Source organism: Triticum dicoccoides, chromosome 4A (genome assembly GCF_002162155.2).
Source record: "Triticum dicoccoides isolate Atlit2015 ecotype Zavitan chromosome 4A, WEW_v2.0, whole genome shotgun sequence".
NCBI classification, from domain to species: domain Eukaryota; kingdom Viridiplantae; phylum Streptophyta; class Magnoliopsida; order Poales; family Poaceae; genus Triticum; species Triticum dicoccoides.
This window is the reverse complement of record NC_041386.1, coordinates 133673391-133686176: the sequence shown is the minus strand read 5'-3', so window position 1 is coordinate 133686176 and position 12786 is coordinate 133673391. Positions and strand designations below refer to the sequence as shown.

At 40.2% G+C, this 12786-nt stretch overlaps 2 protein-coding genes across 5 annotated transcripts in view; both read left to right on the top strand.

The window, feature by feature from the left end:
• Positions 1-1614: 1614 nt before the first annotated feature.
• On the top strand, positions 1615-11845 carry LOC119285394 (phosphoinositide phosphatase SAC8-like). 3 transcript variants are annotated; one of them, XM_037564658.1, is made up of 20 exons: positions 1615-1857; positions 1993-2067; positions 4985-5112; positions 5243-5334; positions 5471-5528; positions 6374-6430; positions 6512-6545; positions 6748-6828; positions 6912-7018; positions 7154-7240; positions 7332-7409; positions 7710-7825; positions 8090-8188; positions 8320-8419; positions 10248-10356; positions 10436-10508; positions 10600-10693; positions 10984-11070; positions 11223-11289; positions 11368-11845. In XM_037564658.1, exons 1-20 carry the CDS (start codon positions 1680-1682, stop codon positions 11493-11495), a joined length of 1848 nt encoding a protein of 615 aa, XP_037420555.1. In that variant the 5' UTR covers positions 1615-1679; the 3' UTR covers positions 11496-11845. The 3 variants fall into 3 exon arrangements, with proteins under 3 accessions (XP_037420555.1, XP_037420557.1, XP_037420558.1); XM_037564660.1 differs by having other exon boundaries at positions 1617-1857; positions 7761-7825; XM_037564661.1 differs by lacking the exon at positions 4985-5112 and having other exon boundaries at positions 1809-1857.
• Positions 11846-12217: 372 nt separating this feature from the next.
• LOC119285396 overlaps positions 12218-12786 on the top strand; it is a 1443-nt gene continuing 874 nt past the window's right edge. The window contains exons 1-2 of one of the 2 annotated variants that reach the window (XM_037564662.1): positions 12220-12428; positions 12564-12749. In XM_037564662.1, coding sequence (XP_037420559.1) covers positions 12677-12749 — 73 coding nt within the window. In that variant the 5' untranslated portion in view covers positions 12220-12428; positions 12564-12676. Of the gene's footprint in view, positions 12750-12786 lie in introns of both variants that reach the window. The other variant, XM_037564663.1, reaches the window with a different exon arrangement.

Sequence of the window (12786 nt, the reverse complement as noted above, 5' to 3'; positions counted from 1 at the left end):
GTTGCAAGACAGTTCTGAAACAAGGCCACATATGTGTGGAACAAGATCCTGGAGTATTGATTTTTCTTTACACTAGAAAATATGTGTACCGTGAACACAACGTCCCAAGTCAGATTAATAATCTAAAAAATGTATTTAAAAGAAAATTATTGCGAGAACATCTTTACGTTATACGTTACTAAAAATAACTTCAAGATTCAAGAACAATATACAAATTTCTTGTGATTGTGAGCAAATAGAACCATTTATCGTGTTCAATTTAATTCAACTTCAAACTTACATTTTCCTTTTGAAATAAACATAAAATATTCTGTTGAAGGGGCTGCTTCTAGTTTTAGGCTACTCAAATAGTATTGACTAATGTTTTATTAGTTTAACTAAACCAAGGATTTTCAACATACCTCCTTCATGGAATAAGATAGTGGAAAACAACTCCAAGAACAATATATGAGCCAACATCAAGACATGAGGGGGGTGGGGTGGGGTTGTGATTAGATGGTCGGCAACTAATGTATAAACGAAAACTAAATTAGCCCAAGGATATATGAGCGATGACAAAGAGGAGCAAGAATAGCATGTGAACAAAAACAAGAAACTAGCACATGATGCGGGGACGAGGAAGGGCGGCAAATAAAGATTGATGGTCGAAGGAAGGCCAATGGTGATTACAACGACAATAACGCTGATGAAAAATGAATGCGTAATTAATAAGGATCGACTAGGGTTAGGCATGGGACTAATCGAGAAGCAACCACACCCTCAACTTACATAGACAAGAACTCCGACCTCGCAAGAGCGATGTCGGATGGGAGGGAGGAACGACCACATCCGGTGCTAGCCATGAAAAGAGTAGAGCGATGGCCTGGCACCGCGGTGCTAGGCGGGCTAAGCTTAGTTGGAATACCAGCGCGAGGAAGAAGAAGGCGATGAAATCGTTTTATTTTTCCTTTAGATTGGATCTATGGGCACCTTGAATATTTATAGACAAACTATGTGACGGTTAGGGTTTAATTACAAGTATAAACCACAAAGTATTTTTTTTTGCGAGATGTGTAACAAGATCCGTTTTGACATAGCGAATCTTGTTATTTCAGCGTACTATGCCGTGAGAGACACGAAGATGTCGATGCAAAAAAAAGAGACACGAAGATATACGGTTTCACAAATCGCCCGGTAAATAATCGCTCTTCTAGAAGCACTCCGTAATGATCTCTCTTCATTTATTGCTGAAGTTTGTCGTACCGCCCGTAGTGGGCTCTTTGAACCAGATCCGACTCGGTACGAAAGCACCCACGAGCTTTGGGGAATCCGAGCCGGGGCCCGCCGCAACAGAAACAGGGACAGGAACGGGTCGCGCGGCGGGAAAGGAAAACAAAGAACGAGTCGCGCACACCCGTCCGCAGTCGCCATCTCCGAAGCGAAAAAAAAAACCGAGCGAGTCACGCCGAAGCCGCCCGGCGCCCCGCGAAGCAGCTGGTAGTGGCGGCTCGCGCCCCGCGGGTCCCTTTCCGTCAGCTACCCCTGGCCCCACCGAGTAAACCCGAGGCTGGCCCACACGCAGTGCCACGTCAGTCATCACCCCTCCTGTCCTGTCCTGTCCCCCGCTCTCTCTTTCCTCTCTCCCCGTTTCGGGATCCGGCGAGAGACCAGTCCAGAGCCAAGCCCAAGCCCGCACGCCGATGGCGACCGACGCCGACGAGGCCCCGCTGCTCGCCGACGAGCCCCTGCGGCCGGGATCCTGCAGCCGGGAGCTCGAGCTGCGGGAGTTCCGCGACCGCTACGTCTTTCGCTCGCTCGACGGCGGCGGCGCCTTCGCCGTCGCCCGCTCCGACGGCTCCCTCCGCCCCCTCTCCGCAGGTCACGCCCGCCCTAGACCGTCGGCAGATTTCCCAGCGGCGCATTTCTAGCGGGCTCGCTCCTGGATTTCGTTGGTGTCGCGTGTTCGGCTCGTGAGTGGGTGTTTTGCTTACCTGTTCGTTTGCTCGCGTGCAGAGGAAGCCGCTGCCGGGAGCGACTGTAAGGTCTCCAAGATATACGGAGTGGCCGGTATGATCAGGTTGCTCGCCGGTGAGTCAAACTGTCAACATTTGCCCTCGCCGAAACAATTAAAAGAACTATCCCCAGAACTGAACCCTTCTCTGAAATGTGTTCAGAAAGCTCCTTTCATTCATATATTACTAGTAGCTAAACTACGTTTTTTTTTTCGATTTTTTGTTCCAAACTTTGAGCAACCCGGCCAGCTATCTCATCAAAAGCTCAAACGGGCAGAAACAGGTGGAAGGAATCAATTCTAAAGTTTGCTTGAAACGGGCCCGGCATGTCTATACTCTGCTTTCAATAAAGGAGAAACACTCAAACCTAAAGAAAGATTCGTGTTTAGCTTCTGTTGAGGAGAGACTCGAACCTATGCAAACAAGATCAAAATAATGACAACTTATGCAGCTCTAGGACTAACACTCTCCATTATAAATTAAAGTAAATGACGGGCTAACCAGAAAGAAGAGAAACATGCTAGAAAAATCACAGAAAAAAAAGGAAAAGCAACCAACCATAAATCTCTGTTATCATTAAATTTCACCACAGTGTGATTTCACATATTGGATGCTTGGACCATCTGGCATAGTATCTGTACCTCTGCATATTGAAAAGCTTCCCTGGAAAGACATGTTGAAAATGTACCGCCCTCTCAAAAGCAAACATACTAAAAAGCTTGCTGCATCAGTTAGAGATCAAATTTAAACTCTGCTTTCAAGTTTTCAGTATAAGAAAGACTCAAACCTAAAGAAAGGTTCGCGTTTAGCTTTCGTTAAGGAGAGACTCAAACCTACACAAACAAGATCAAAGAAGATGACAATGTATGCACACTAGGACTAATGTTCCTGAACATGTAGATCAACCTAAACCGAGATATATTGGGAGTAATATTTTAGAAAAACATGGTCATGAAACTCATGCCCTAGAGTTGTGTTGTGATCGCTGTTTACATCGTCGTCTATCATATGAATTATACATAGCCATCGAACATCTGTTATGTGTTACATACTTACATGTACTTCTAGATCGAAATCCGTGCCTCACAGAAGGAGCCGATTGACAGTCTATATTGCTTGTATCTTGCTATATCACAACTAATGAAAATTATGCTAGAATTCTCAGAAAAAATGGCACTCCCATAATTTACTGACATTTGCTCTGATTGAATAAAACCTTCTTAAAGTATGTAGCTATTTAAACTCAACCGATAAGAAGTATCTTTGATCACCTATTCTGATAAAAACTAAAAGTACATAAAGGTCATCTAAAAAAAGATATTAGCTAGAAAAATCCCACAAAAGCCAAAACATCCCATGGTTGATCTATTTCATTGTTGAAAGTAAATTCTCTGTTCTAATATAATATCGCGCATTCCCAATATAATATCGCGCATAAATGGTGCCAATTCCCAATTTTAACTTTAACTCCACATAATGATGTAATACAGTGTTTTAACAGTATAATGATACATCCCCATGTGAGTTAAAAGAAAGATGATGAAAGTTTTTTCACGCTCAAGCAATTGGTGGGCACTGCTATTTCGAGTAAAAGCATAAATCTGTGGTTGATTTTGAGTTTTCATTAGTTTCATTTATATGAAGTTTTCGTATCCAGCATTCCGTGAGAAGTTTTTGTAAAACCAATTTTATTGGATCACTTGGATCAGTTAAATGAGATGTCAAAGGATGCAAAAACTTCCTTCGAAGTATAGTCGGTGATTCTATCATGGAGAGACCATTTCCTTTGTATCCAGTTGTTGTGTCCCACTTGTTCTGTTTCAGCTATTATCTCACATGTTGGTCTTCTGATGGCCACTTGCATGCTCTGTTTCTTCTGTTTTTGCTGAACTTGAACTCCTGTAATTGATAGGTCATAGTAATGGAACTGGGAAGGTTTCCCATTCTCGCTCAAATTTTGTTATGAACGAAGTACATGTAGCTTTATGATATTCTAGTCTTTAATCTTTTTAGTTTGCTTCTTAGACATGAATTTGATCTAAAATTGCTTGTGAAGCCAATGTTCTCTCTGTAACTTGAACGGTCGCATCACGCCCATTTGTATCCAGAGGTGGCATCAAGCAAACATTGTATGACTGACTGATAGCTACTCCCTCCGCCCGAATTACTTGTCTCAGATTTGTCTAGATACATCCGTTTCTGGACAAATCTAAGACAACTAATTTGGGACGGAGGTAATATTTACCTGCTTATACTTTGTTGTTCTTTGTCTGCCTCTGTACTAGTATTGATGAACAGAAGCATGTTCAGGCAGTCTACAAATGCTAAAGTTGTTGCAGCATGTAACTTACAATTGTTACATTAAAGAAAGCTGCATCAAGATGCACAGTGTTTTGGTACACAAACTTCCATTTTTGGCAACATATTATTCAGCAGATACTGTTTTCAAAACTAGAAATTGATCACACACCGATTATGTGCTGTGCTTTGTGAATCTGCATTTGCAGCTAGATTTCTTCTATAATTTATTGACTTGAATTGGGTTTGTATGTCCCCATGCGCTGCATAGTCTGAGTGCCGTATTTGCGAGAAAGGATAAACTCTTGGGGTACAGTGATGACTGAAATAGTCAGGGCGAACAAAAAACGAAAACCCCCAAATACAGGTCTTTACAATGCAAGCTCTCTACTTTGTGCTGTAAAGTTAGCTGAGTTGCGCATGACTCTCAGGTGTTCAGCAATTCATAAATGTTGCTGCTTGGGTTAATTGAACTTATGTCACTACTAGGTAAATCCTGGAAATATGTTTTGATTGGCCGTCATCAGTTAAACATAATGTTTTTATATTTTCTTGCCCTGTTTTTCTAGATTTTCTTGCGCCTTTCTGTATGTTTTCACCTTAGCACTGCTAGTTTGTTTTTCAAGAACATTTCTGGAAATCAGGTTTTTATGCCGGAGCGGCTGTTCCACATTTCAAAACTTTGTTCTTATCAGGAAGCTACGTACTTGTCATCACTTCTCGCAAGGATGCTGGCTCTTATGGGGCTTCCACAGTTTACCATGCAAATTCGATGAAATTCTTGTGCTGCAACGAGGCTATAAAGCATTTAACTTCAGAGGAAGTATGGAATAGATGAATATTTGATGCAATTTGACTCACATTGTTTGATCATAACCGGAACATGATTACCTTTACATGATATTTTTGTTTTGTGAGAGTGCATTTTAACTTGTTTATACATCTGCCTGCAGAAACGAGATGAGGCATACTTCATGTCTCTCTTGAGAATTGCAGAAACTACTTGCGGACTTTATTATTCATACGACAGGGATTTGACATTAAAGTAAGTATTCTGTCATGTGTGTCTCTGAAAAAAGGCAGCTGAAAAATGTTTATTATGTAGTTTCATGCATCGCAGAATTATGATAATTTTTTTGATCTGTTCTTTTCTCTATAATATGAGCTCTCGTTATTTGTAGCTTGCAGAGGGCATCAAAGCTGGCTGCGGGGAGGGTACATAAGCCACTATGGAAGCAGGTTAATATTGGTTTATTATTTGCATTTTAATATTCAACTGTCTTATTATACTTGAGTTGTTACATACTCATCAACACAATGAATTTGATATGTCCCAGCCACATGAGAAACAGGTTTTCTAAGTCGACCAGGTTGCACACCATGAAGACTAAAGTTGCATAGAAATCTGCATGTAACTTTAGGTGTAGAAGGGTGCAACTACCCACTGAAGATGAGGCAAATATTTAATGTAGAAGTAGACTTAGTTTTTTTTACAGATAGCAAAACTATAAAAATAACAATATAACATAGTTTAGAACCCAAATATAGCTGGTGAGCATATTGCATATTGCCTGTAGTATTTGGATCTTTTGGCTACTGTCTTTGTTCTTTTTAGTTTTGTTATTAATCTTACATTTATGCTTAATTTCAGTGCAAGCACATCCTAACCAGTATACATGCACATGCAACTGTAAATTAATATAAAAAGAGCAAAACCTTAAAATTACCCCTGTAACAGTTTAAACGCCTGTGCTTCACAATTGAGACTGTAAAGACTAAAGTCATAGTATCTCTATATATACTCTATTCTTCTGTCATTATGAGCTGGCACATCCTCACCAGACATTCTTGGTTGAGATCGGTGTATTTCTGATGATTCACATCCACACGACGAGTTCCTAATACTTGGCATTCTGAAGTGATCAACAAGAGAATCAGACTTGCTATAAAACCATAAAGCTGTACAAGCCTTTATTACGTTTCAATCCTGCCTGATTTAGTCTTTCCTTATAAAGAATCAGGCAACTTACCAAAAGGATTCTTTCATGGTCACTGCTCTTCAAGTAGTTAACTTTATTTTTCAGGCTGATCCACGGTTTGTTTGGAACAGGAATTTGTTAGAGGAGCTTATTGAAACTAAGGTAATCCTATTTGAAGAGAATACGAATGTTTTTCTGATTTTCCTTTTCAGATTACTTACCTATTTTTATACGTTGTTGCAGCTTGATGAGTTCATTACCCCACTGATCCAAGGAAATATCCTAAAATTTCAACAAATTCCATGAAAATATAATACAGTAGTAACTATATCTGCACTTGTTACTGTTTACTGTGTACTTACCTTCTGGCCATTGGCTTCTCCTTCCATTGTGCAAATATGCAATGCTGTCCCCATCATTTGTATTTCAGCATTGGAGGAAATATGCTTCAGGAGTTGGTCCATCCTTGACTATTTTACGTTTTCAGACAGAGCAATTTACCTTGAAGGATAGACTAGTCAGAATAACTTTATTCTCTCGGAGATGCAACAGGCGTTTAGGTTGTACATTTTTTCCCTAACATTTCAATTGGATATTAGCAACTGGGACTAACTTCTCATTGTCATCCACCCATTCATTGCAGGGACAAGAATGTGGAGAAGGGGTGCAAATCTGGAAGGTGCCACCGCCAATTTTGTCGAGACAGAACAGCTGGTTGAGTATGAAGGTTTGACGTCCTCATTTATACAGGTGATTTCATGATATAATGAGATAAGCTTCTTTGCTGGATGATCATGACATATCCAAAAGAAACGTGATGTTAATCCTATAAATGCGATGTTATGTGACGACATTTAGATTAATATTTTACAACTCCCTTGTTAGGTTCGGGGCTCTATTCCACTTCTCTGGGAACAGATAGTGGATTTAAGCTACAAACCACGACCCAGCATTATTGAACATGAAGAAATGGTAGGAACATATTGACATCAACGTGTATATCTAATGGCCACTCTCACTGAATACAACCTGCTGACTTCTCTCAAACTATTATCACTCACAGACGAAGGTTGTTGAACGCCACTTTCACGATCTTTCACAAAGATATGGAGACACAATGGTTATTGATCTGACCGATAAAGTAAGTTTTTGAATTCATATTGGAAGTGTGAGTTGTTTTGTGATTAAATCAATTCATGATATGCTGATTTATTTCAGTCTTTACATTTTAAGCTACAATGTGAAAGGACTTGTGTAGAATCAAGCACAGAGCGAGCAGTCCATGTGTAAAAAAATGTGAACTGCTCATGTTATTACACCCAGTTCTAGCCTGTTTTAGCAAATTGAAGACTGAAACAGAAAAAATAAAATTGTCTGTAGCTACGTCTTGACCTCTTGAAAATATCAAACTTTCAGTCAGATAATCAGATTATTCTTTCAGGCCGTACAGCAGAGACAGATGACAGTTTGTCCGACCTTTTTTTTATTGCAGCAAGGTGATGAAGGAAATTTAAGCAATGCATTTGCTGCTGAAATGCAGAACTTTCCTGATATCAGGTGCTTTATGAGCTTACGTTTCCTGAAAGTGCTTATCTATTCTATCGATTTTTATTTGCAAAGCTGCAAGTAGTGAAGTACTCCCTCCGTTCCAAATTACTCGTCGCAGAAATGGATGTATCTAGAACTAAAATACATCTAGATACACCCATACCTGCGACAAGTAATTCGGAACGGAGGGAGTAGTACTTACTATCTCCTAGGGATTATGTGTCACATAGCATTCATTTGTTCTATGCTAATAATGTTGTCCTTTTCTAACAGGTATGTGCACTTTGATTTCCATCATATTTGTCGCGGAGGGAACTTTGATAACTTGCAAGTTCTCTATGATGAAATTGAGGAAGCTATTCAGAAACAAGGGTAATTTCTGAATAACGAATATTCCACTCTTTATTTTTCCTAATAATACCACTTTAGTATCCATTTCAACCACTCAAGTTTAACTGTGGCAAGTAATTTGCTCTTGATTCATCTCTGGGCCAGCGGAGTAGATATTTCCTTATGAACTCTAAAGGAGAGATATTGTTGGACCAAAGTGGCGTCGTTAGGTCCAACTGCATAGATTGCCTGGACCGCACAAATGTGACACAGGTCTGTTCACCTTATTTATCAGATCCAGTTTGATAAACATTTTTTTTTTCAAAATTGTTAACTTATTTGCATTATGTTTTCATTGAAACACAAAGTTAACAGTTTGTAACCGTACGCGCACTTTCCTAACTGAGTAGGTGGATTTGCAACCTTGTGCTCCTAGCACTGTACCCTGCAAAACTTTTCGCTCTAGTTAAGTTGAGTGTCTAGATCATTATGCCACCATTACAGTTGTATAACAGACAGTTCTCGATTGCAAAGATCAAAGAGCAGCCTAATTTCTTGTAATTATTTACATATTAGTTAGACATTACTCCCTCCGTTCCACAATGTAGTGCATATAGATTTAAAAAAAAGTTAAACCTCGCAAATTTTGACCATGTGGACGAAAACATTTACATCTAGAATGCCAATCATATATCATTAGATTCATCATAAGATGTAGTTTCATATTTTATATATTTGGTATTATAGATATAAATAGGTTTATCTATAAACTTGGTCAAAGTTTGCACAGTTTGACTTTTCAAAAAATCTATACGCACTACATTATGGAACGGAGGGAGTAATATAAGGTATTAACTAGAAAATGTACATTGCTGTGGGATGTGTAGCACAAAATTCTTATGAATACAATCTTTGTGGGAGTCGAGAAGCTAGTAAGCAACAATTTCTTCAAGGGGGCAGCTGGGTTGGAGCATGCGGATGACATGGACTCATGTGAATGCACTTAGTGGATATTCACAGGATATATGAATGGGTATGTCCCATTGGCATTCCCCTGAACACCAGCTCTGACTCTGATCATCTTGAGATGCAAAGATTCACTTCCACAATCGTTTCTTCATGGTGGCTTTGTCCTTGTTGCCTGGAACATCTAGAAGCAACGAAATGCTACGATCTTTGACAATGTTAGCCCTTGTAACCTAACCTCTTGGTCTGGGTTTGGCAATTTTGCTCTCAGGCTTCATGCAGCCCTGTATTTCCAAAAGGGCAAAAAACACATTTTGAAGTTTAAAAGCTTTTTTTCCCACAGATATATCTGCAAAATCTTATTGAGAAATGCATTAGTTTTTAAGCTGCATAGAAAAGACAAATTTGTGGATCCATAAAAGCAAATAGTAACTCTATTTTTTAATCCACATATTTGTCTTTTTTGCGTACATCACAACTGAAAAGATATACTAATGAAAATTTATACTTACACACTACACATCTATATATAGATGTAAAACAAATTTCGGTATTTTGAGGTTTTAAAATACTGTATTTGTTTTAAAGAAAGGGGATCCATGTAGCCATGGCTCTATTTCGCTTTTTTGCTTGATCTCTCCTCGTCAAGAAGGATCTCCTTCTCTTACCTTTCTTAATGAGTGAGGAGCTTGCAGCTTCTCTCTGAGCCTGGAGTAGCTCCCTTGTTTAAGCTCTGTAGCCCCCTCCTCTCATCTGTGTTTGTACAGCCCCCTCAGCATTGTTAATATCTCTTTAATGTAAATATTTTTTAATAGTAAATAAAAGTTACTGCCGGAGCCTCCCCTACAGGTTTCCATTAAAAAACCATAATATAGTTCTGACTTGGTTCGGCCTTAGTTCCTTGAAGCAACTATACTCCCTTGCGACTATATTGAGGTTGCAGCTGAATGAACAGTAACCTTGACTAAAATACAATAGGAAGGTCTAAATATTCATGTGATTGATATCACATTATTTTGATTGACAGACTTAGTTTTTCGTGATTCAGACCTTGCTACTTTTAATTGTCTGATGAACACCTTGCTGAATCATTTCATATCGTCATGGTGAATTCTTTTTGAGTGCTGCTTTCCAGAGTTTCCTTGCAAGAAAATCTTTGGACTCACAGCTGCAGCGAATGGGGGCATTATCATCAGCTGAAAGTATCTCTCAATCTGATAGCATTAACGATAAATTTAAAAAATGTAAGGTATGGTGATGTTTAGTATGGTGCTTTAGACAGTTTTACATGTATCGTATTCATGCTTAATACATGCTTGGCAGTGTGGGTTGAGCATGGTGATGAGCTAAGCCTTGAATATGCTGGTTCTTATGCCTTAAAGGGAGACCTTGTAAGGTAATTTCTAGCATATCTTGCTACATCAATCTTCCTGAATCAACCTTGTTATGTGCATATCGTCCAGTTCTTGACAACTCAAATAACACAGGTATGGAAGGCAGACATTGCCTGGATTGATTAAAGATGGCATGAGCGCTCTTTCCCGGTATTATTTGAACAATTTTCATGATGGAGTGCGACAAGTAAGTTGTCAACGTATGGTCGTTTGTGATGTTCCACACGAACTATCTTGCATTCCCACCTAATATTTGCTATCATTAATAGATGTCCTACTTTTATCAGAAAATAATTGTTTTTAGGTATGTTTCTTTCAGTTAGCTTTTGATACAGTTTGTTCGTTGCTAGATTATAACTTGCCCCCGCGCTTCATGCTAGATTATCACTTGTAACACCTGTTCTTAGTACTGGAGTTTATATTTTACAAAGTTGTGCTAATTGTATGGTTCTTCTGAAACCAAAATTTCAACTCTAGGATGCTCTAGATCTTATCAGTGGTTACTACACGGTCAGCAAAAGCAGTTCTTCTCCTTTTCAAATCATTGGATTTGAATCTGCACCAGTAAGCAGCCTTGTCCATCTTCTCTGCCTTAGTGTGGTTCCTCTCATTTATAGATGGCTTTCGCAACTCTTCCTATTCTTCAACCAACCACTATAGTCAGCATTAACCATGCAATCGAATCTGACATAAGTTTTGCATTTGCTGGGAAAAAGTATCTTCCTGTGGCGTCGGCAATCATAGTTGGTGGGATCACTGTCACAACTTTCACTCTTAGTCAAGGTCTGCCTTGTACTCATCTTCGCTCAGTAGGTTCCCGTTTAGCACCGTGTATTACTGATCTCGTCTTCCCATCTGCAGTTGGACGGAGCGCACAACACCTCATCTCATCCATCATCTTCGCTGGCTTGACAGCCGGAGTGGTAGCCTTGGTGAAAGCGAATGGGAAGCAGCTCTGCTCTAGACCCCGATTATGCGGTCTGATCTAGTTGGCGGCCCCTTTTCTCTTGTCCGGTTCTCAGAGCTTTGTTGTTGGAATCTGAATGGATATGAAGTGTTGACAGCAAGCTACCTGTCCACTGTCAGCGTAGATAGATTAACCAAGGGAGAGGTCAGCTTGCTGGTCCGGTAAATCTGAAGTAAATTTTGTAAACACCTGGTTAGATTGTCTGGTTTCCTGGTAAATATAGTGGATTGTGCAGTCGGAGGCACACCGTCTTGTAGTACTGTAAACTAAGGTTAAATTGTAACACTGGATTGGATTCTGCTGCACAGTTTCTGTATCTTAAACTTGTGAAATTGTTTGCACAGAATTTAAAATTACTGAATTCGACAGGCATACTCCAGAGTGAGAAGTTGGCTCTTGTATAATGCCAGCTTAACCCAGGACAGACAGCGGTAAGTTGTCCGGCTCGTTGGTGGCAACTGCATGCGTGGGTCCTGAACACCTCCGCCTGGGTCGTGGTCTTTCAGAAGGCCCCGTGCACATGTTGTTTCCTTGGATCAAGATCGATTCTCTTGAGGCCGTTTTGCCTGCACATGTTTTTCTTTTTTCTTTTCCAATTAGCACATGTGTTCTATCTATTCCTATGTTGTCAAGGCAATTTCTTCTGTGGCTTCCGTGGGTAGTTTCAGCTAGATCGTCCCGAACTCCCAGATGCCTATAGCCAGAACATATATGGTTCGAAAAAGGAAGAAAAAAAATGACAGGCGTATGCTGCCCAAAAATAAGCGCTTCCAAGATATTGGTGGCACGCCACAGTTCAAGGTGGCCAACCAAACGTTGGTGGCCAGAAAGAAAAAGACCGTCTCTGTTTTGCTCTCTTTGCTGGCTGCTATCCACATTGGGGTCTCGAATTCACCTTGGATTTCGTAGCGTAGAACAAAGGCTCCGTCCGTCCGTCAAGCATCCTCTGTCGCAGGTGAATTGGCTCTAAATGTCTCCGCCTGTTCCGCTGGATTCCGGCTACCAGATAAGGCGGCGTGGCATGTTGAAATTTATTTGATCTCCTCTCTGTTGTCTGTTGTACTGGCTTAACATGAAGTTTCCAACGCAGGATGATCTAATAGCTGTTAGTTCTTGGTAGCATCGATCACATCAAGAAGGATTCAAAGGAAAAAAGTGCAATTGAAATAAAGTTTCACCACACGAAACCTAAGCGAGAAGCCGATGGCAAGCACTGATGATCCGAAGAACGAGCCGTCGTCCCCTTGGTCCATTTTTAATTGGAATAACAAAGCAGGTAAGGTTAAGGGGGTCTCCTGCATCCAATTCCAAGG

Bases quoted from the DNA above. Each gene is read 5' to 3' on its own strand.
- LOC119285394 (XM_037564658.1), top strand. From the start codon at position 1,680: ATGGCGACCGACGCCGACGAGGCCCCGCTGCTCGCCGACGAGCCCCTG. The intron at 5,113-5,242 runs GTATGGAATAGA...ATCTGCCTGCAG, and splicing joins AGCATTTAACTTCAGAGGAA to AAACGAGATGAGGCATACTT. The intron at 10,694-10,983 runs GTAAGTTGTCAA...TTTCAACTCTAG, and splicing joins TTCATGATGGAGTGCGACAA to GATGCTCTAGATCTTATCAG.